The 24,540-nt window shown below is 42.4% G+C and overlaps 1 protein-coding gene across 15 annotated transcripts in view; it reads left to right on the top strand.

Annotated features, from left to right (window-relative positions):
• The window catches only part of LOC140201202 (CAP-Gly domain-containing linker protein 4), a 339,984-nt gene that overhangs the window by 39,708 nt on the left and 275,736 nt on the right, over positions 1-24,540 (top strand). For all 15 annotated transcript variants that reach the window (XM_072264916.1, XM_072264923.1, XM_072264920.1 and 12 more), the window contains exon 2: positions 819-968. In XM_072264916.1, coding sequence (XP_072121017.1) covers positions 819-968 — 150 coding nt within the window. The remainder of the gene's footprint in view (positions 1-818; positions 969-24,540) is intronic.

Below are 24,540 nucleotides of genomic sequence, written 5' to 3'. Positions count from 1 at the left end.
CTTAATTGTTGGAAAATCATGGATGTGGGGTGTGCAACTTCGGTACTCAATGCCCAATCTGGGAATGCTGAAGTAAAATTTTCTACCATTTTCCTTTATTTCTGATTACCAGAAGCTGCCTTGTTGTCTATCTCACTATTTGGGAGCATGATAGTTGCTAGAAATCTGGAATAAAAGGCACCAATGGTGGGAGAAGCATAAATAAAAAAGAAAAACAAATAATAAATAGATAATAATAATGAGAACATAACTTGGAAAGAGTCCTTGAAATTGAGAAAGTGTTTACTGCAGACATTCCTTTTATTTTCTCCATCCTTCCTTCCTTCGCAGGTTTTCTCATTTCTGAAGTGAGGTCATCAACTTGAAACATCTATTTCTCCATCTTCTCAGCAGCTCAGGCCACATCTGAACATTTTCTAACATTTTTTGTTTTTGTTTTGATTGCACTGTTGTTTTGGCTGAGATCTGTTTGCTCTGCATAATTGGACTAAAACCAAGCATCTTCCTGCTCTATGTGGGTCAGAAGACCTTTAAGCCATTAGTATTGGCAAGAAGCTCCATAATTTAAAGTGATTATAAAGAGAGCTCTGTCTGATGATTGAGTCAGTTTCTTGATAAACTTACTGAACTAATGAGGAGTCTTGTCATTGTGCATCTCTAAAACAAAACTCTGCAGGTTAATAATTAACAAAGAAAATTTGCAGCAATTGGAAGTTTCACACCAATTACTTTCATTAAGTAATACTAGAACAAATTTGTAAAAGTTGAATGGAATGAGTGAATAAGCCAAGCTTTCATGTTCTCTTTACTCTTTGCAGAAAGTAGCACTGAAATGACAAAAGAAGATTCTTATGTAGAACCTTCCAATGATGAGGACTCCGTAAGTGGAAATTATAGCACTATATCCTCAGATTCTGAGAGACCAGTTGTACATCCAGTAGTTTCAGCACCTATGCCTACAGATTGTGGTAAGTAATTTAAAAAAAAATAACAGCTAGCTTTGGAAAAAATATCTTTCATCATTCTCTTCATAAACTAAACTAATTTTAATTGTATGTGTTATATTTATGTTCATAGAACATGGTGGATATTTTGAATTTCATGTAAAACTTGCAAATCAGGCATACAGAGCTCAACATAAACTATGGTACTGATTGCATGATGTGGATGACAGGATAATTATAGACTAACTGTGAGACCTGGGCTTTGCTTTGTATTGCTTATCTGTAATAATCAAATAACACTGCTCTGTAAATAGAAGCAAAATGCTGAAGGTACTCAGCAAGTCAAGCATCATCTGCAGAGAAAGAAATAGTTAAAGGTGACTCCTTGCCTTCTCCAGCATTTTTTCTTCAGATTTCCCATGTCTGCATTATTTTGTTTTTTGGATTCTGATAGATTCTGAAATTTAAGATTATTTTAAAATGCTCTGTTTTTCAAAAGAATTCTGTGGATACAGACTCAAAGTTTTCAGGGAATTACATCTGCGAGCACATTCTGTATAAGTGCCAGCAAGTTTAGATTTTTCATGTGTGTGCATATGGTTGTGAAGTTCTGAACTTGCTGCCAATTATTTGCTGGCATCTCCTCCACTAAGCTTCAACAACCAACAAGGAAGCACAAGCTGAAGAGGTTCCTCCCCACTTATGGTTGGGAATCTGTTGAAGCAACCTGTGCCTGGTTAGATGTGGCATAAAGAATTCTTTCTCATTGTTTTCAATGGGATATGGGTAAATATAAGTGATTTTTAGATTCTGGCTATTTGACTTTTTGGAAATGTTAAGTTTCTTTTGTATTTAAAGAATTAATGGAATAATTTTAATACTATTTTTGTAGATTTTTGCAATGTGTTTATGAAGCATTCTGTTTTGGAAGCTCGCAAAACACAGGGCTGTGGCTTAGCAGGGTGGCTACATTTTGGTTCTCTTTTTGACTGGGCTCTTTGATGGAGGTTAAGGCATAAAATGGGTGGCAGAATTGACCCACTTCTCTGACTTGAATACTACTAACCTCGTGACAAGTTTTCTATGCACAGATGTTAGAAACATAGAAAAACCTACAGCACAATACAGGCCCTTCAGCCCAAAAAGTTGTGCCGAACATGTCCTTACCTTAGAAATTACTAGGGTTACCCATAGCCCTCTATTTTTCTAAGCTCCATGTACCTATCCAAAAGTCTCTTAAAAGACCCTATTGTATCCACCTCCACCACAGTTGCCAGCAGCCCATTCCATATACTCACCACTCTCTGTGTAAAAAAACAACAACTTACCCCTGACATCTCCTCTGTACCTACTCCCAAGCACCTTAATCCTGTGCCCTCTTGTGGCAGCCATTTCAGCCCTGGGGAAGAAGCCTCTGACTATTCACACGATCAGTGCCTCTCATCATCTTATACACCTTTATCAGGTCATCTCTCATCCTCCGTTGCTCCAAGGAAAAAAGGCCGAGTTCACTCAACCTGTATTCATAAGGCATGCTCCCCAATGCAGGCAACATCCTTGTAAATCTCCTCTGCACCCTTTCTATGGTTTCCACATCCTTCCTGTAGTGAGGCAATCAGAACTGAGCACAGTACTCTAAGTGGGGTCTGACCAGGGTCCTATATAGCTGCAACATTACCCCTCAGCTCCTAAATTCAATTCCACGATTGATGAAGGCCAATGCCCCGTATGCCTTCTAAACCACAGAGTCAACCTGCGCAGCAGCTTTGAACGTCCTATGGACTTGGACCCCAAGATCCCTCTGATCCTCCACACTGCCAAGAGTCTTACCATTAATACTATATTCTGCCATCATATTTGCCCTACCAAAATGAACGACTTCACACTTATTTGGGTTGAACTCCATCTGCCACTTCTCAGCCCAGTTTTGGATCCTATCAATGTCCCACTGCAACCTCTGACAGCCCTCTACACTATCCACAAAGCCCTCAATCTTTGTGTCATCAGCAAATTTACTAACCCATCCCTCCACTTCCTCATCCAGGTCATTTATAAAAATCACGAAGAGTAAGGGTCCCAGAACAAATCCCTGAGGCACACCACAGGTCACCGACCTCTATGCAGAATATGACCCGTCTACAACCACTCTTTGCCTTCTGTGGGCAAGCCAGTTCTGGATCCACAAAGCAATGTCCCCTTGGATCCCATGCCTCCTTACTTTCTCAATAAGCCTTGCATGGGGTATCTTATCAAATGCCTTGCTGAAATCCATGTACACCACATCTACTCCTCTTCCTTCATCAATGTGTTTAGTCACATCCTCAAAAAATTCAATCAGGCTCATAAGGCACAACCTGCCCTTGACAAAGCCATGCTGACTATTCCTAATCATATTATACCTCTCCAAATGTTCATAAATCCTGCCTCTCAGGATCTTCTCCATCAACTTACCAACTACTGAAGTAAGACTCACTGGTCTATAATTTCCTGGGCTATCTCTACTCCCTTCCTTGAATAAGGGAATAACATCCGCAACCCTCCATTTCTCTGGAACCACTCCTGTTCTCATTGATTATGCAAAGATCATCGCCAGGGGCTCAGTAATCTCCTCCCTCACCTCCCACAGTAGCCTGGGGTACATCTTATCCTGTCCCGGCGACTTATCCAACTTAATGCTTTCCAAAAGCTCCAGCCCTTTTTCTGTCTTAATATCTATTTGCTCGAGCTTTTCAGTCCGCTGCAAGTCATCACTACAATCACCAAGATCCTTTTCCACAGTGAATACTGAAGTATTCATTAAGTACATCTGCTATTTCCTCCAGTTCCATACACACTTTCCCACTGTCACACTTGATAAGTTCTATTCTTTCATGTCTTATCCTCTTGCTCTTCACATACTTGTAGAATGCCTTGGGGGGGGGGGTCCTTAATCCTGCCCACCAAGACCTTCTCATGGCCCCCTCTGGCTCTCCTAATTTCCTCCTTAAACTCCTTCCTGTTAGTCTTATAATCTTCTAGATCTCTAACATTACGTAGCTTTCTGAACCTTTCGTAAGCTTTTCTTTTCTCTTTGACTAGATTTACCACAGCCTTTGTACACCATGGTTTCTGTACCGTACCATAACTTCCCTGTCTCATTGGAACGCACCAATGCAGAACTCCACACAAATATCCCCTGAACATTTGCCACATTTCTTCCGTACCTTTCCCTGAGAATATCTGTTCCAATTTATGCTTCCAATTTCCTGCCTGATAGCCTTATAATTCCCCTTACTCCAATTAAATTCTTTTCTAACTTGTCTGTTCCGATCGCTCTCTAATACTATTGTAAAGGAGATAGAATTATGATCACTATCTCCAAAATGCTCTCCCACTGAAAGATCTGACACCTGACCAGGTTCTTTTCCCAATACTGTACCAAACCAAGTACAGTCTCTCCTCATGTGGACTGATCTACATATTGTGTCAAGAAACCTTCCTGAACACACCTAAGAAACTACACCCTATCTAAACCCCTTGCTCAAGGGAGATGCCAATCGATATTTGGGAAATTAAAATCTCCCACCACGACAACTTTGTTATTATTACACCTTTCCAGGATCTGTTTCCCCAGCTGCTCCTCAATATCCCTGTTACTATTGGGCGGCCTATGAAAAACACCCAGTAGAGTGCTTGACCCCCTTCCTGTTCCTAACCTTCAACCACAGAGACTCCGTAGACAATCCCTCCATGACATCCACCTTTTCTGCAGTCATGACATTATCTCTGATCAACAGTGCCACGCCCCCACCTTTTTTGCCTCCCTCCCTGTCCTTTCTGAAACATCTAAAACCCGGCACTTGAAGTAACCATTCCTGTCCCTGAGCCATCCACGTCTCTGTCATGGCCACAACATCATAGCTCCAAGTACTGATCCACACACTAAGCTCATCTGCTTTGTTTGCAATACTCCTTCTGTTAAAATGGACACATCTCAAACCGTCGGTCTGAGCGCGTCCCTTCTTTATCGCCTGCCTATCCTCCCTCACACACTGTCTCCAAGCATTCTCTATTTGTGAGCCAACTGCCGCTTCCCCAGTCCCTTCAGTTCGGTTCCCACACCCCAACAATTCTAGTTTAAACTCAAAGGGCTCCAACGAAATATGGTAGTCAACAGACAAGTTAGAAAAGAATTTAATATGGAAGAATGTCTACTCGTTATTCTTTCCACATGTTGTTTTCCTGGCATTTGTTACCTACAACGAATTTAAGGGGAACCGTCTGGTAAAGTGGCTTGCTACTGGGTAACTGAAGACTTAGCCCTGAACAACCAAGAATGCAGCTGATATCCTAGATGTGTAAGTAACCAGGGAATAGAACATAGAACATAGAATAGTACAGCACAGTACAGGCCCCTTGGCCCACAATGTTGTGCTGACCCTTAAACCCTGCCTCCCATATAACCTCCCACCTTAAATTCCTGCATATACCTGTCTAGTAGTCTCTTAAACTTCACTAGTATATCTGCCTCCACCACTGACTCAGGCAGTGCATTCCACGCACCAACCACTCTCTGAGTAAAAAACCTTCCTCTGATATCCCCCTTGAACTTCCCACCCCTTACCTTAAAGCCATGTCATCTTGTATTAAGCAATGGTGCCCTGGGGAAGAGGTGCTGGCTGTCCACTCTATCTATTCCTCTTAATATCTTGTATACCTCTATCATGTCTCCTCTCATCTTCCCTCTCTCCAAAGAGTAAAGCCCTAGCTCTCTTAATCTCTGATCACAATGTATACTCTCTAAACCAGGCAGCATCCTGGTAAATCTCCTCTGTACCCTTTCCAATGCTTCCACATCCTTCCGATAGAGAGGCGACCAGAATTGGACACAGTCCTCCAAGTGTGGCCTAACCAGAGTTTTATAGAGCTCCATCATTACCTTGCGACTCTTAAACTCTATCCCTCAACTTATGAAAGCCAACACCCCATAAGCTTGCTTAACTACCCTATCTACCTATGAGGCAACTTTCAGGGATCTGTGGACATGTACCCGCAGATCCCCCTGCTCCTCCACACTACCAAGTATCCTGCCATTTACTTTATACTCTGCCTTGGAGTTTGTCCTTCCAAAGTGTACCACCTCACACTTCTCTGGGTTGAACTCTACCTGCCACTTCTTCACCCACTTCTGCATCCTATCAATGTCTCTCTGCAATCTTTGACAATTCTCTACACTATCGATAACACCACCAACCTTTGTGTCGTCTGCAAACTTGCCAAACTACCCTTCTATCCCCACATCCAGGTCATTAATAAAAATCATGAAAAGTAGAGGTCCCAGAACAGATCCTTGTGGGACATCACTAGTCACAATCCTCCAATCTGTATGTGCTCCCTCCACCACGACCCTCTGCTTTCTGCAGGCAAGCCAATTCTGAATCCACCTGGCCAAACTTCCCTGGATCCCATGCCTTCTGACTTTCTGAATAAGCCTACGGTGTGGAACCTTGTCAAATGCCTTACTAAAATCCATGTAGATCACATCCACTGCACTACCCTCATCTATATGCCTGGTCACCTCCTCAAAGAACTCTATCAGGCTTGTTAGACATGATCTGCCTTTCACAAAGCCATGCTGCCTGTCCCTGATCAGACCACGATTCTCTAAATGCCCAGAGATCCTATCTCTAAGAATCTTTTCCAACAGCTTTCCCATCACAGATGTAAGGCTCACTGGTCTATAATTACCCGGACTATCCCTACTACCTTTTTTGAACAAGGGAACAACATTTGCCTCCCTCCAATCCTCCGGTACCATTCCCGTGGACAACGAGGAAATAAAGATCCTCGCCAGAGGCTCAACAATCTCTTCCCTTGTCTCGTGGAGCAGCCTGGAGAATATTCCGTCAGGCCTTGGGGACTTATCTGTCCTAATATATTTTTAACAACTCCAGCACCTCCTCTCCCTTAATATCAATATGCTCTAGAACATCAACCTCACTCATAGTGTCCTCACCGTCAAGTTCCCTCTCATTGGTGAACACCGAAGAGAAGTATTCATTGAGGATCGCGCTGACTTCCACAGCGTCCTGGCACATTCTCCCATCTTTATCTCTAATTGGTCCTACCTTCCCTCATAGCAGTATGTTCTATCTTATTTTGCACATACAGTTTCCTAGTCAGTTTGCATTATAGTACCATGTTCTCATACTATTTTTACATTTATTGTTGCAGAATCTCAGGAAATGCCAATACAATCACATTATCACCACCCACACTCCTTTCAGAGCCAAAGTTGTTCATTGCCATTCATCATAGCTATCTGGAGTCCAGCCAGCTGAAAGGGAACAACATTCTATCAGCCTGACTCGGCTTCTAGAGTACTTTCATGGATGGAGTAGGGCCAACAAATCTAATTGGAAGGCTGGAAGGCAGAAAGGCAAAATGCTTTTAGATATTTGTTGGTAGAATCCTCAATATCTCTTGACAGATTGGCCCAGATAGCAGGTTCAGCCAGGAATCACCTCTCCTGCCACCTGTTGAATTGTTCCGCCATCTCTTCCTCCTTTTATCGCTGGTTCCGTGGGGCAAAGGCAAGGTTGTCCAGGAGATAGCAGATCTCAGCAAACTCTGTTGTTTTTCCAGAGTGCCTCCCCTTCTGCCTTGGGACCTTTAGGCAAATCTAGACTGTTTTTGATTCCTGTGTTTGCATTAGCATGTTGTCTGTTTATCCAGCAATCATGAAGAGGTAATGTACAGTCCATCTTCGCCAAAGTCAGTATGTCCAAACCAGCTTTCATAGCAAAAGCTCCTGAATCAGGAAGTACCATTGCTCTTTTGAGTTGAGTGAGTGTCAAATGTGTTTGTGACGCTATAAATTTGGCATTGCAACAAATGGAGCATTGTGAAAATATTCTCCGTCTGTAGAAACAAAGCATGACTTAATGTAACCTTCCTGTGCTAAAAGTAAGTGATGCATCCCAATGACGCTAGTTAGTGCTGGTCATGCTTGCCAAACTTCTGAAGTATGCCATTACCGGAAGTAAGGGCACACAGTGCCTTTAAAAAGTATTCACCCTCCCCCCTCCTTAGAAGTTTTCATGTTTTATTGTTTTACAACATTGAATCAGAATGGATTTAATTTAGCTTTTTTTTACATTGATCAACAGAAAGGACTCTTTCAGGTCAAAATGAAAACAGATCTCTAAACATGACCTAAATAAATTACAAATATAAAACACAAAATAATTGATTGCATAAGTATTCACCTTTAGGACCCTGGTCAGACCCCACTTGGAGTACTGTGTTCAATCCTGGTCGCCTCGTGGCAGGAAGGATGTGGAAACCATAGAAAGGGTGTGGAGGAGATTTACTTTATACTTTATTGTCGCCAAACAATTGGTACTAGAACATACAATCATCACAGCGATATTTGATTCTGCTCTTCACACTCCCTGGATTACAATTATTAAATATTAAAAATATTTAAAATAGTTAAAATTAGTAAATATTAAAAATTTAAATTATAAATCATAAATAGAAAATAGGAAAATGGAAAGTAAGGTAGTGCAAAAAAAACTGAGAGGCAGGTCCGGATATTTGGAGGGTACAGCCCAGATCTGGGTCAGGATCCATTCAGCAGTTGGAAAGCAGCTGATCCCAAATCTGGCCGTATGAGTCTTCAAGCTCCTGAACCTTCTCCCGGAGGGAAGAGGGATGAAAAGTGTGTTGGCTGGGTGGGTCGTGTCCTTGATTATCTTGGCAGCACTGCTCCGACAGCGTTTGGTGTAAAGTGAGTCCACGGACAGATGTTGCCTGGATTGGGGAGTATGCCTTATGAGAATAGGTTGAGTGAACTCGGCCTTTGCTCCTTGGAGTTATGGAGGATGAGAGTTGACCTGATAGAGGTGTACAAGATAATGAGAGGCATTGATCATGTGGATAGTCAGAGGCTTTTCCTCAGGGCTGAAATGACTAGCATGAGAGGGCAAAGTTTTAAGGTGCTTGGAAGGAGGTACAGAGGAGATGTCAGGGGTAAGTTTTTTACACAGAGAGTGGTGAGTGTTCGGAATAGGCTGCCGACGGTGGGGGTAGAGGCAGAAACGATAGGGTCTTTTAAGAGACTCCTGGATAGGTACATGTAACGTAGAAAGATAGAGGGCTGTGGGTAAGCCTCGGTAGTTCTAAGGTAAGGACATGTTCTGCACAGCTTTGTGGGCCGAAGGGCCTGTATTGTGCTGTAGGTTTTCTATGTTTAATGTAACACAGCCAATCATCACAGGTACAGCCAATCGGTTTTAGGAGTCACGTAATTATAAACAATAGGTGTAGGAGTAGGCCATTCAGCCCTTCGAGCCAGCACCGCCATTCACTGTGATCATGGCCATTCATCCACAATCAGTACCCAGTTGCAGTACCCAGTAGGGGACTGCAATTTGAGCTTCGATGTTAAGACAGGGGTTAGGAAAAGCTGCCATGTCAGCGATATTGTTTACCCTGATGATTGATGGGGTTGAGACAAACAATGAAAAATAAGCAGAGAGGCATTAGATGGACCCTATTCTCCATTTAGAAGACCTTGACGTTGCGGATGACCTCGTATTACTAATACCTCAGTACCTGTGTACCTGTGTATCTTTGGTGGACAGGCTGAACTTAAGAATCAGCCAGAGAAAAACTGAGACCATGACCCTTAACGTAGAGTCTCCTCCGCCCATCAAGGCATACAGCATTGAATTACCCAGCACCAGCAGATTCATCTACCTGAGCATATCATTTGGCAAGAATAGACAATGGGTGCAGGAGTAGGCTATTCAGCCCTTCGAGCCAGCACCACCATTCACTGTGATCATGGCTGATCATCCACTATCAGTATCCAGTTCCTGCCTTATCTCCATAACCTTTGATTCAGCTATCTTTAAGAGCTCTATCCATCTCTTTCTTGAAAGCATCCAGAGACTTGGCCTCCACTGCCTTCTGGGGCAGAGCATTCCACATATCCACCACTCTCTGGGTGAAAAATTTTTCCTCAACTCCGTTCTAAATGGCCTACCCCTTATTCTTAAACTGTGGCCTCTGGTTCTGGACTCACCCATCAGCGGGAACATGCTTCCTGCCTCCAGCGTGTCCAATCCCTTCATAATCTTATATGTTTCAATCAGATCCCCTCTCATCCTTCTAAATTCCAGTGTATACAAGCCCAGTCACTCCAATCTTTCAACATATGACAGTCCCGCCATCCCAGGAATTAACCTTGTGAACCTATGCTGCACTCCCTCAATAGCAAGAATGTCCTTCCTTAAATTTGGAGACCAAAACTGCACACAATACTCCAGGTGTGGTCTCACCAGGGCCCTGTACAGCTGCAGAAGGACCTCTTTGCTCCTATACTCAATTCCCCTTGTTATGAAGGCCAGCATGCCATTAGCTTTCTTCACTGCCTGCTGTACCTGCATACTTGCTTTCAGTGACTGATGTACAAGAACACCTAGATCTCGTTGTACTTCCCCTTTTCCTAACTTGACTCCATTTAGATAATAATCTGCCTTCCCGTTCTTACCACCAAAGTGGATAACCTCACATTTATCCACATTAAACTGCATCTGCCATGCATCTGCCCACTCACCCAGCCTGTCCAAGTCACCCTGCATTCTCATAACATCCTCCTCACATTTCACACTGCCACCCAGCTTTGTGTCATCGGCAAATTTGCTAATGTTACTTATAATTCCCTCATCTAAATCATTAATATATATTGTAAACAGCTGCGGTCCCAGCACTGAACCCTGCGGTACCCCACTGGTCACCGCCTGCCATTCCGAAAGGAGCCCGTTAATCGCTACTCTTTGTTTTCTGTCAGCCAGCCAATTTTCAATCCATGTCAGTACTCTGTCCCCAATACCATGTGCCCTAATTTTGCCCACTAATCTCCTATGTGGGACTTTATCAAAGGCTTTCTGAAAGTCCAGGTACACTACATCCACTGGCTCTCTTGTCCATTTTCATAGTTATATCCTCAAAAAATTCCAGAAGGTTAGTCAAGCAGGATTTCCCCTTCGTAAATCCATGCTGACTCGGACTGATCCTGTTACTGCTATCCAGATGTGTTGTAATTTCATCTTTTATAATTGACTCCAGCATCTTTCCCACCACCGACGTCAGGCTAACCGGTCTATAATTCCCTGTTTTCTCTCTTCCTCCCTTCTTGAAGAGAGGGACAACATTAGCCACCCTCCAATCCACAGGAACTGATCCTGAATCTATAGAACATTGGAAAATGATTGCCAATGTGTCCACGATTTCTAAAGCCACCTCCTTAAGTACCCTGGGATGCAGACCATCAGGTCCCGGGGACTTATCAGCCTTCAGACCCAACAGCCTATCCAACACCATTTCCTGCCTAATATAAATTCCCTTCAATTCATCCATTACCCTCGGTCCTTTGACCACTACAGATATATGCTTTAAAAGTGTCTCATACTAACCCGTTGGAGATATCTTCTGTAATATTAGTTGAAAAGAAAAGATCATTCTGTTCCTTCATGAACTTAACAAAATCCGGGTCTTGAAGCAAATTAGAATTAAATCGCCCTTGTCTAATAGTATAAGAAGTATGCATTATGTTGATAGAAAGTTTGATTGGAGCATGATCAGAAATGGCGATAATGTCATAATTACAATCAATTACAGATGGAATTAAACGAGAGTCAATAAAAAAGTAGTCAATTGGAGAATAAGAATGATAAACATGTGAGAAGAATGAAAACTCTTTATCCTTAGGGTGTAGAAATCTGCAAATTCCTGAAATTCCATAGTCAATCATAAAAGAGTTAATAAGAGTAGCCGACTTTTTCGGTAAAGCCTGACTAGAAATGGATCTGTCCATCATGAGATTTAAACAGCAATTAAAATCATTACCCATTATCAACATATATCCGTTTAAATTAGGAAAAGAAGTAAATAATTGCTTAAAAATTCGGGATAATCCACGTTTGGAGCATAAACATTAACCATGGCAACTTTTTTATTGAAAAGTAACCCAGTAATTAACAAAAATCTACCACTCGGATCTGAAACAATGTCTTGATGAGTAAATGTGATTGAGGAATCTATAAAAATTGAAACAACTCACTTTGGCCTGAGAGTTCAAGTGATACTGTTGTCCCAAAACCTAAAGAAACATTGATTATCCTCTTTCCTTACATGAGTTTCTTGTGCAAAAATAATATGAGCATTCAGTCTTTGGAATACTTTAAAAATCTTTTTTCCGTTTTATTGGATGGTTTAAACCATTTGTATTCCAAGTGACAAAATTAATTACCTGAGCCATAGTTTAAAGTTAACCCTTTGGTATATAAAAAGTTAACCATAATGTAAACTCATGAAATCGGAAGAGGAATAAATATTCAGAATGGAACCGGAAGTCATGACACTGCAGACGTCTTTGTAGTACTGAATCAGCCCAATAGAAAATATTAATAAAAAAAGTAAAGAACCCCCCGCCCTCCACCCATAAAGTCCCAAATTAAGCCAGAAAGGGCTAGAAAAAGAACTAAGAACTAATACTAAATCTACCCCCATTTTTCCAGAAGGCAGCTCCAAAGATATATGTTAAAAAAAGAACCCCCCAAAGTGGAAAAAAAAAATTAAACACTGTACTGTAATAATCTTCATATTGTGATTTCTAAAATGAACGAAAAAAAGTGAGCGCTGATACATATTATTAATCAATTACAAGCATAAATAATTAAAAATGGCACTTCAAAAAAAAAGAAAGGAATTATGGGGAGAAGAAGCTCGAAAAGATGGCGAGGTGAAAAGAGCAAAAGATATTATGAAAGAAGGTAAACAGACCGCCATCTTAATTATGCAAAACAAAATGAATTCATCAACAAGAAAAAAAAACTTCAATTGAGATGTGAAAAATGCCTACACTACTAACCGAAAATGAAAATCTTGAACTTATAAAAGACCTTCTTCATATGATGATTATAGGCTTTGAAGAAAAAGCACGTAAAAACTGAGCCGATGCTATGAGAGCTAGACATTAATTAGAGTGAAGTATCCGTGGCGGTTGAATAGTGCTCATCCAAAAATCTTCGAGCCGCATTTGTGGAATGGAAGACACAAAGTGGACTCTCCGAAGGAGAAATTCTTAAATGGGCAGGATACAATAGGGCTGGTCTGAGACCTTTTTGGTAGCATTCCGACATCAGAGGTTTAAAAGCCAGCCATGCCTTCATCACTTCTGGACTGTAGTCCTCCACTAAGTGGAACAGATATTGTTGAAATTTAATCATACCTTGCCGACGGGCAATTTGAATGAGATGCTCTTTAACGTGAACATAATGGAAATGGAGAATCACTGGCCTCGGTTTAAATTCGGAGGATGGTTTGGGACGCAGTGTATGGTGAACACAGTCAAGCAATGGAGGATTGTCCGGGAATACAGAGCTAAACGCATCCTTTAAAAATTGAGAGAAGAATTTTGAAGGGTCCCCATCATCGGGGAGACCAATTATACATAAGTTCTGTCTTCTAGATCGATTTCCAAGATCAGTAACCTTGGATTTAAAACGTTCCAGTTGTTTAGTCGCGAAGATAATTTTTGCTCCAAATTCTCAATTTTCAAATCTCTCCTTTGAGCTTCAATGTCCAATTCAGTAATTTTACTTTGATGTTGCTTAACTTCACAATCAAGCGATTTCAAAGTCCATAATTGACTTTAAATCTTCTTTAAAGCTTTGACGTTGTTGTTCAGATTTTTCTGTTAAACTTTGACTTTGTTGTTCAAATTTTTCATTTAAAAGATTCAAAAGAGTATCATAAGATAGTTCAGTTTGTTTGGATTCACCTTTTCGTTCCTGTAGGAGTCCTTCCCATTTTTAGGATCTTGCACTTTAGATCTTGTACTTATTTCTTTGCTCATTTCTTCAAGTTTCACAGTTACAGTTCAAGGATAAATCAATAGTATAGAATAAATCTTCTAGTGTAGGTAAAAATAAATTAAGTAAGGGAGATCATAGGTTTAAAAAAAAAGTAATGGTAATGGAGCGAAGCCAAAAACAACCTCACTCCATGAGCGCCTCCTGGAGAATCCAAGATGCTTCTGCTAAATACTGACTGAAGGGGGTGAATATTTATGCTGCCAATTATTTTGTGTTTTATATTTGTAATTAATTGAGATAATTTTGTAGAGATTTGTTTTCACTTTGACACAAAGGAATCTTTTTCTGTTGATCAGTGTCAAAAAAAAAAGCTAAATTAAATCCACTATGATTCAATGTTGTAAAGCAATAAAGCATAAAAACTTCCAGGGGGCGGTGTGTATTACCTTACCAAATCAGCCAATTTGTTGATGTAGGAAATTGGAGGATCACCTGTTTTCAAGGAATTCACAAGAATAAACACCTTCCCTCTCTGTAAGGCCCAACAGTATGGTACATTTTCAACAGACCAAACCAAAATGAAGGCGAGCATTCAAGACAAGTCAGAGAAATGATAATAAAGAAGCAAAAATCTGGGGAAGAGTCTAAGTCCATCTCAAAGGCACTGAGCATACCTCAGAACTCAGTGCAGTTCATTATGTAAAAGTGGAAAAAAATATGACAGCACATCCGCACTGCCGAGGTCAGGCCACCCTTCTAAACTTTGTTGCTGGTGAAGAATGGCATTTGTAAAAGAGGCTACTTTTACACCAACAGTCACTCTGAGTGAGCTGCAGAAGTCAGTGCTTGCAACTGGAGATGAAGTTCATGTCTCCACAATCTCTAAGGCCTTGCACAAAAAGAGTATTTATTGAAAGAGTGGCAAAGAAGAAGCCCTGGCTTAAAAAAAAGCATATCCTTGCTCATAAAGACTTTGCAATCATCACTTAGAATATACTGTAAAGATGTGGAAGATGTGGTCGGATGAGAGTAAAGTGGAACCTTTTGGACTCATCACTAAATGGTACATGGTACACTCAGTATAAAGTATGGTGGAGGTAGCATCATACTATGGGAATGTTTTTCAGCAGCAGGTACCAGAAACCTGATCAGGATTGATGGGAGAATGAATGCTGCTATATACAGAGAGAGCCTGAATAAAAAAACCTGCTAACCTTTCCCAGAAAGCTTAAACTGGAGAGAAAGTTCATCTCTCAGCAGAACAGAGCCCCAAAGCACACTGCCAGAGCAAGCATTGAGTGGCTTCAAACTAAGAAAATTTATGTCCTTGGGTGGCCCAGTCAGAGTCCTGACCTTAACCCGATCAAACATCTTCAAGATTGCTGTCTTCTGCCGCTGCCCAACTTACCAGGCCTAGCTTGAGAAATTTGCAAGGCGGGATGGGCAAACCTTGCTCCATCATGTTGTGCAAAGCTCATGTAGACATCCAAAAAGAGTACTGGCTGTGTAGCTGCAAGAGGTAGTTCAACTAAGTACTGAGCAAAGGGGATGAATTCTTTTGAACTACTGACATTTTGAAGTTTTAGTTTTTCATGATTTTTGGGCTCTGCTGTGAGAAAAAGAGCGTGCAATACACAAGTAAAAATTCTCAGTTAAATTGATCAAAATCCTTGGTTGTATTATGTGAACAAAGTGTTGGGGAGTGAATTCTTTTACAAGGCCCTATATTTGTCTGGATTGGAATATTAGAAATAATTAATTTTCAACAGCATATCTCCAGAAATTGCCAGTTACTTCATTTGCTCAAATAATATATTGAATATAATCAAATGCATTAAGTTAGAGCATGTTGATCTGCACCAACGGATTAATTCTCTAGCAACATGCACAAAATGCTGGAGGAACTCATCAGGCCAGGCAGCATATATGGATAAGAGTAAACAGTTGACGCTCTGGGTTGCATTCCAGCTTCAGGACCCTTTTCTGGTCCTGAAGAAAGGTCTCGGCCTGAAACGTTGACTCATTTACTTTTTTCCATAGATGCTGCCTGACCTGCTGAATTCCACCAGCATCTTGCTTTTGTTGGTTTAGATTTCCAACATCTGCAGACTTTCTTGTGTTTGAGATTAATTCTCAGGTTTTGTTTTTTGAGCTGAGTGGTTAGTATACTCCATGTCATTTAATTTTAGTGTAATTCCTGTCTTTCTTACTTACTGCCCACTACACTGCTTGTACTTAGGGCAACAATGAAGGTCCTCCAATTCTGTCTGTCCTTGGCCATTTTCTCTATTGCGCCCCAGGTGTGGTTCAGGGTCCCCATTTCTGCCTCAATGATATGGTGCCAAGTTGTCTTTGGTGTCCGACATTTCCTCCACCCTTCAAGGGTCCAGTGAAGTGCTGTCTTGATGATGGAGTTAGCCTCTCTTCTCATCATGTGCCCAATCCATTGCCAACGTTTTTTCATGGTGATTGTGGCTATGTCCTCTTGATGACACTGAGGGAATAGGGCATGGTTGGAGATCTTTCTCGGCCAGAAAATAAAGATCTTCCGGAACTCATGGTGCATAATGATGACAGCTCTCTGCCATGTGCCAGCATTCTGACCCATACAAGAGTGTGGACAGAACACAGCTCTGGTACAGCTTCAGCTTGGTGTGGAGACTGTACTTGGTGATCCCCATGTATTGCTCATTGATCTGAAAACATTTCTAGCTTTGCTGAGTCTGCAGTGGATGCCATCCTTTGCAGGTAGACTGGAAGAATCAGGTTGGTACTGGACCCCAAGAAAGGGAGATTGTGGAGTCCCTCCTAAATGGATTCTTAGAACAGCTTGCCCTGGAGCCTACCAGAGAAAAGGCAATTCTAGATTTAGTGTTGTGCAATGAACCGGATTTGATCAGGGATCTCGAGGTAAAGGAGCCATTAGAAGGTAGTGACCATAATATGATAAGTTTTAATCTACAATTTGAGAGGGAGAAGGGAAAATTGGAAGTGTCAGTATTACAGTTGAACAAGGGGATCTATGGAGCGATGAGGGAGGAGCTGGCCAAAGTTCAATGGAACAATACCCTAGCAGGGATGACAGTGGAACAACAATGGCAGGTATTTCTGGGAATAATGCAGAAGGTGCAGGATCAGTTCATTCCAAAGAGGAAGAAAGATCCTAAGGGGAGTAAGGGGAGGCTGTGGCTGACAAGAGAAGTAAAGGACAGTATAAAAATAAAAGAGAAGAAGTATAGGTTAAGACCAAAATTGGGCCCTTGAAGACAGAAGCGGGTGAATTTATTATGGGGAACAAGGAAATGGCAGACGAGTTGAACAGGTACTTTGGATCTGTCTTCACTAGGGAAGACAGAAACAATCTCCCAGATATAATAGTGGCCAAAGGACCTAGGGTAATGGATGAACTGAAGGAAATTTATATTAGGCAGGAAATGGTGTTGGATAGACTGTTGGGTCTGAAAGCTGATAAGTCCCTGGGACCTGATGGTCTGCATCCCAGGGTACTTAAGGAGGTGGCTTTAGAAATCGTGGACGCATTGGTAATCATTTTCCAATGTTCTATAGATTCAGGATCAGTTCCTGTGGATTGGAGGGTGGCTAATGTTGTCCCACTTTTCAAGAAAGGAGGGAGAGAGAAAACAGGGAATTATAGACCGGTTAGCCTGACGTCAGTGGTGGGAAAGATGCTGGAGTCAATTATAAAAGATGAAATTACGACACATTTGGATAGCAGTAACAGGATCGGTCTGAATCAGCATGGATTTACGAAGGGGAAATTGTGCTTGATTAATCTTCTGGAATTTTTTGAGGGTGTAACTATGAAAATGGACAAGGGAGAGCCAGTGGATGTAGTGTACCTGGACTTTCAGAAAGCCTTTGATAAAGTCCCACATAGGAGATTAGTGGGCAAAATTAGGGCACATGGTATTGGGGGCAGAGTACTGACATGGATTGAAAATTGGCTGGCTGACAGGAAACAAAGAGTAACGATTAACGGGTCCCTTTCGGAATGGTAGGGGGTGACCAGTGGAGTACTGCGGGGTTCAGTGCTGGGACCGCAGCTGTTTACAATATACATTAATGATTCAGATGAAGGGATTAAAAGTAACATTAGCAAATTTGCAGATGACACAAAGCTGGGTGACAGTGTGAAATGTGAGGAGGATGTTATGAGAATGCAGGGTGACTTGGACAGGCTGGGTGAGTTCTCTCTTCGGATCAAGAAGACAGCAGTAAGAGGCTAAGGATTTCCAATGAGAAGACATTTTATTTCTCAGAGTAGGAGAGAGGCCAGACTGCGCAGGCGCGTGACGTCAGCCAGTTGAGCGCGAACAGTTTAAAAAGAAAACCGCCATATCCAGTGGGCAGTGTCGGAGCGGGCTGTGGAGTCAGAGGGTGCAGAGTAAAAGGGTTGGCTCAACGGGCTTCGGCGGAGACGGGAAGAGGCTTCCTGCGACCATTGAGTTTCATAGTAATGGAATAAGTTACAGTTTTTTGGTATTTAGTACAAACAGTAGCACGAGAGGTATGCATCTAGGATTAGTGTTGTGCTTGGAGTGCCAGATGTGGGTACTCTGGGATACTCCCAGCCTCCCAAAGGATTACATCTGCACCAGGTGCACTGAGATGAGGCTCCTGAAGGGCTGTGTTAAGGAGCTGGAGATGGAAATTGATGACCTTCGGTTAATTAGGGAAAGTGAGGAGGTGATAGATACTACCTATAGAGAGGTAGTGGATAACACCCCTGTGACAATCCCCCTCAGAAACCGATATATTGTTTTGGGTACTGTTGAAGAGGCAGACCTGACAGAGGGGGACCACAGTGAACGAGACTCTGGCATTCTGCCCAGAGCCGAAATCAAGGGAGCAAGAAGAAATGTGGTAGTTATAGGGCACGGGTCCCCAACCTTTTTTTGCACTGCGGACCGGTTTCATATTGACAATATTCTTGTGGACATGCCGACGGGGTGGGTAGGGTTGCCAATGGACAAGAGTAGCAGTCAAATACGTTGGGTTTACCCCGAGAAAGACTACATTGACCATGAAGCCTTGCGTGGGCACCAGTGTGCATGTGTGACTTGCACATGCGTGCACGTGCCGATTATTTTTCTACAAATCGTTTTTGGCGATTCTGTTCGGGGGGGGGGTGTTAATCACGGCCAGAATATAGGTGATAAGTCAACTAGAAGTCACTTATAAGTGGCTAATACACTCAATTTAATTTCTAAAAGGGTTTATCTAACGAATTTAATATTAAACACACAACGCATATTTTCCTCGCATGAATATAGTGATAAGTCAATTACCAGGGGAGGACAGGGGAGCTTGAAGTAAGTGTTGAATGAACTTCCAGTAGAAGTGACAGAAGCAGGTTCGATATTATCATTTAAAGTTAAATTGGATAGGTATATGGACAGGAAAGGAATGGAGGGTTATGGGCTGAGTGCAGGTTGGTGGGACTAGGTGAGAGTAGCATTTGGCACGGACTAGAAGGGCAGAGATGTCTTGTATCCATATTGTAATTGTTATATGGTTATATAAGTCAAAAGCATCATAACATTTTAAGTAACGTTTGGATATTGAACACACAGCGCATATTTTCCCCCTATGAACATATAAAGTCATTGCAACGCACCAATATCGCTGAACCAGTGGGAGCCCTGGGTTTGTTTCCCTGCAACAAGACGGTGCCATCGAGGGGTGATGGGAGACAGCGATACTTGAACGAGGTTCCTTATGTCCAGTCTATTCCGCAATTTAGTTTTTGTTGCATTCATCGCAGAAATACATTGGAAATGGAAGCAACGTTTTCAGTGCTTTTGTGGCTATCTCAGGATATTTAGCCTTGACTTTGATCCCGAATACCGGCAGAGATGTTATGTCAAGCATACTTTACAGCCCACCGTCATTTGCAAGCTCGAGGAGTTGATCTCCTTCCCGCGCTGACATGGATGCGTAATGGCTCAACAGTGGGCGTGACAGGGAATGAGGAAAGGTGCAGCTGACTCATATTGCCAAATCATATCGTTTCCTCACGGCCCGGCAGGGAATGAGGAAAGGTGCCGCCCATAACAGGGAATGAGGAAAGGTGCAGCTGACTCATATTGCCAAATCATATCGTTTCCTCACGGCCCGGCAGGGAATGAGGAAAGGTGCCGCCCATAACAGGGAATGAGGAAAGGTGCAGCTAACTCATATTGCCAAATCATATCGTTTCCTCACGGCCCGGCAGGGAATGAGGAAAGGTGCCGCCCATAACAGGGAATGAGGAAAGGTGCAGCTGACTCATATCGCCAAATCATATCGTTTCCTCGTGGCCCCGTAGCGCCAGCTCTGCGGCCCGGTGGTTGGGGACCGCTGTTATAGGGGATGCCATCGTAAGGGGGACGGACAAGAGATTCTGCGAGCCAGACAAGGATACCCGGATGGTGTGTTGCCTCCCTGGTGCCCAGGTACGGGATGTCTCAGATCGAGTGCACAGTATTCTGAGGAGAGAGGGCGAGCAGCCAGAAGTCTTGGTACATGTTGGTACCAATGACATAGACAGAAAAAGAAAGGAGGTCCTGAAGAAAGATTACCGGGAGCTAGGAAGAAAATTGAAAAGCCGGACCTCCAGAGTAATATTATCAGGATTGCTGCCTGAGCTGCACACGAAAGTTGGAAAGAATAGCAGAATTAAGCAGATGAATGTGTGGCTAAGTAACTGGTGCAGGGGGCAGGGCTTCAAATTCTTGATTTTGGGGAAGATATGACTTATACAAAAAAGATGGAGTACACCTGAACTCAAAAGGTACTAATATCCTGGCAGGATTGTTTAATATAGCTGTTAGGGAGGGTTTAAACTAAATTGGCAAGGGGAAGGAAACCAAGGTGTTGGGGTCAAGGAAGAGGAAAATAGAAATAAGTCAAAAATACTGTGCAGCAAAGATGGGAAGAAGGACAAGCCGGAGAATATACAGGATAATTTGCTGCAAAATAGAAATATAGCAAAATCGGCAACAGATACTGATCTAAATGTACTGTACTTAAATGCACGCAGCATTAGAAATAAAGTGGATGACCTTGCTGCACAGCTGCAGGTTAAAAGATATGACATTGTGGCCATCACCGAGTCATGGCTAAATGATGGATGTGATTGGGAGCTGAATATCCAAGGATACACAGTGTATAGGAAAGATAGGAAGGTAGGTAAAGGGGGTGGCGTGGCCCTAATATCAAATCAATAGAAAGAAGGGACATAGGATCAGAAGAGGTAGAATCCTTATGGGTAGAATTAAGAAATGGCAAGGGTAAAAAGACACTAATAGCAGTTATATGCAGGCCTCCAAACAGCAGCCGGGATGTGGACTACAAGTTGCAGCTGGAAATAGAAAAAGCGTGTCAGAAGGAAAATGTCAAGATAATTATGGGGGATTTTAATATGAAAGTGGATTGGGAAAGTCAAGAAGGTAATGGATCTCAGGAGAGGGAGTTTGTAGAATGCCAACAGGATGGCTTTTTGGAGCAGCTTGTCCAGAAGCCCACCAGGGGACTGGCTGTTTTGGATTGGGTGCTGTGTAATGAACCTGAGGCGATTAGGGAGCTGGAGGTAAAGGAACCCCTTGGAAGTAGTGATCATAATATGATTGAGTTCAGTTTCAAATTTGAAAAGGAGAAGCTGGTATCAGGTGTATCGATATTTCAGTGGAACAGTGGAAATTACAGTGGTATGAGAGAGGAACTGGCCCAAGTCGTTTGGAAAAGTAAGCTAAATGGAGAGACAGCAGATCAGAATTGGATGAAATTCCTACAAGAAATAAGGAAAATGCAGGAAAAATATATTCCCAGAAAAAACAAAATTATCAATGGAAAAATGACACAAATGTGGCTAACGAGAGAGGTTAAGGCAAAAATAAAAGCTAAAGAAAACAAGGAAGCAAAAATTAGTGGGAAAAATGAGGACTGGAAGACTTTTAAAAACTTACAGAAGGAAACTAAGAAAGTCGTTAGGAAAGAAAAGATGAATTATGAAAGGAAGTTGGCGATTAACATAAAAAAGGATACTAAAAGTTTTTTAAAAGTATATGAAGAGTAGAAGAGTAACAAGGGTAGATACGGGACCGATTGAAAATGATGCTGGAGAAATTATAATGGATAACAAAGAGATGGCGGAGGAACTGAATGAGTATTTTGCATCAGTCTTCACAGTGGAAGACATGAGCAATATATCTGATAACCAGAGGTATCAGGGAATAGAATTAGGTACAGTCAAGATTACTAGAGAGAAAGTGCTTGGGAAGCTAAGTGGACTAAGAATAGATAAGTCTCGTGGTCCGGATGAGGCGCACCCAAGGGTTCTGAAGGAGGTGGCTTTGGAGATTGTGGAAGCATTGGAAATGATCTTCCAGGAATCAATAGACTCTGGCATGGTTCCGAAGGACTGGAAGGTCGCAAATGTAGTTCCGCTATTTAAGGAAGGAAGGGGGCAGCAAAAAGAAAATTACAGACCTATTAGTCTGACATTGGTAGTTGGAAAGATATTGGAGTCGATCCTCAAGGATGAGGTTATGAAATACCTCAAGGTGCATGACAAGATAGGCTGAAGCCAGCATGGTTTCATGAAGGGAAGATCCTGCCTCACCAACCAATTGGAATTTTTTTGAAGTAATCTCGAATAAGATTGACAAGGGAGAGGCTGTGGATGTTGTGTATTTGGATTTTCAAAAGGCCTTTGATAAGGTGCCGCATATGAGGCTGCTTAATAAGATGAGAGCCCATGGAATTATAGGAAAGATATTGAAATGGGTGGACCATTGGCTGATAGGCAGAAAGCAAAGGGTGGGGATAAAGGGATCCTATTCTGATTGGTTGCCGGTTACTAGTGATGTTCCGTAGGGGTCGGTGTTGGGGCTGCTTCTTTTTATGATGTATATCGATGATTTGGATTGTGGATGAAATGGTTTTGTGGCTAAATTTGCGGATGACACCAAGATAGGTGGAGGAGCAGGAAATGTTGAAGAACTTGCGGATGTAAATTGGGATGATGTTTTTGCAGGGAAATGTACTATGGACGTGTAGTCGATGTTTAGAGATCTCTTGCGGGATGTTAGGGATAAATTTGTCCCGGTGAGGAAGATAAAGAATGGCAGGGTGGAGGAACCATGGGTGACAAGTGAGGTGGAAAATCTAGTCAGGTGGAAGAAGGCAGCATACATGAGGTTTAGGAAGCAAGGATCAGATGGGTCTATTGAGGAATATAGGGAAGCAAGAAAGGAGCTTAAGAAGGGGCTGAGAAGAGCAAGAAGGGGGCATGAGAAGGTCTTGGCGAGTAGGGTAAAGGAAAACCCCAAGACATTCTTCAATTATGTGAAGAAAAAAAGGATGACAGGAGTGAAGGTAGGACTGATTAGAGATAAAGGTGAGAAGATGTGCCTGGAGGCTGTGGAAGTGAGCGAGGTCCTCAATGAATACTTCTCTTCGGTATTCACCAATGAGAGGGAACTTGATGATGGTGAGGACAATATGAGTGAGGTTGATGTTCTGGAGCATGTTGATATTAAGGGAGAGGTGGTGTTGGAGTTGTTAAAACACATTAGGACAGATAAGTCCCCGGGGCCTGACAGAATATTCCCCAGGCTGCTCCACGAAGTGAGAGAAGAGATTGCTGAGCCTCTGGCTAGGATCTTTATGTCCTCGTTGTCCACGGGAATGGTACCGGAGGATTGGAGGGAGGCGAATGTTGTTCCCTTGTTCAAAAAAGGTAGTAGGGATAGTCTGAGTAATTATAGACCAGTGAGCCTTATGTCTGTGGTGGGAAAGCTGTTGGAAAAGATTCTTAGAGATAGGATCTCTGGGCATTTAGAGAATCATGGTCTGATCAGGGACAGCCAGCATGGCTTTGTGAAGGGCAGATCATGTCTAACAAGCCTGATAGGGGTCTTTGAGGAGGTGACCAGACATATAGATGAGGGTAGTGCAGTGGATGTGATCTTTATGGATTTTAGTAAGGCATTTGACAAGGTTCCACATGGTAGGCTTATTCAGAAAGTCAGAAGGCATGGGATCCAGGGAAGTTTGGCCAGGTGGATTCAGAATTGGCGTGCCTGCAGAAGGCAGAGGGTGGTGGTGGAGGGAGTACATTCAGATTGGAAGGTTGTGACTAGTGGTGTCCCACAAGGATCTGTTCTGGGACCTCTACTTTTCGTGATTTTTATTAACGACCTGGATGTTGGGGTAGAAGGGCGGGTTGGCAAGTTTGCAGATGACACAAAGGTTGGTGGTGTTGTAGATAGTGTAGAGGATTGTCAAAGATTGCAGAGAGACATTGATAGGATGCAGAAGTGGGCTGAGGAGTGGCAGATGGAGTTCAACCCGGAGAAGTGTGAGGTGGTACACTTTGGAAGGATAAACTCCAAGGCAGAGTACAAAGTAAATGGCAGGATACTTGGTAGTGTGGAGGAGCAGAGGGATCTGGGGGTACATGTCCACAGATCCTTGAAAGTTGCCTCACAGGTGGATAGGGTAGTTAAGAAAGCTTATGGGGTGTTAGCTTTCATAAGTCGAGGGATAGAGTTTAAGAGTCGCGATGTAATGATGGAGCTCTATAAAACTCTGGTTAGGCCACACTTGGAGTACTGTGTCCAGTTCTGGTTGCCTCACTATAGGAAGGATGTGGAAGCACTGGAAAGGGTACAGAAGAGATTTACCAGGATGCTGCCTGGTTTAGAGAGTATGCATTATGATCAGAG

The sequence above is a fragment of the Mobula birostris genome, chromosome 8, assembly GCF_030028105.1.
Source record: "Mobula birostris isolate sMobBir1 chromosome 8, sMobBir1.hap1, whole genome shotgun sequence".
Classification (NCBI taxonomy): Eukaryota; Metazoa; Chordata; class Chondrichthyes; order Myliobatiformes; family Myliobatidae; genus Mobula; species Mobula birostris.
The sequence above is the reverse complement of the archived record's forward strand: the minus strand, read 5'-3'. Positions and strand labels throughout refer to the sequence as shown.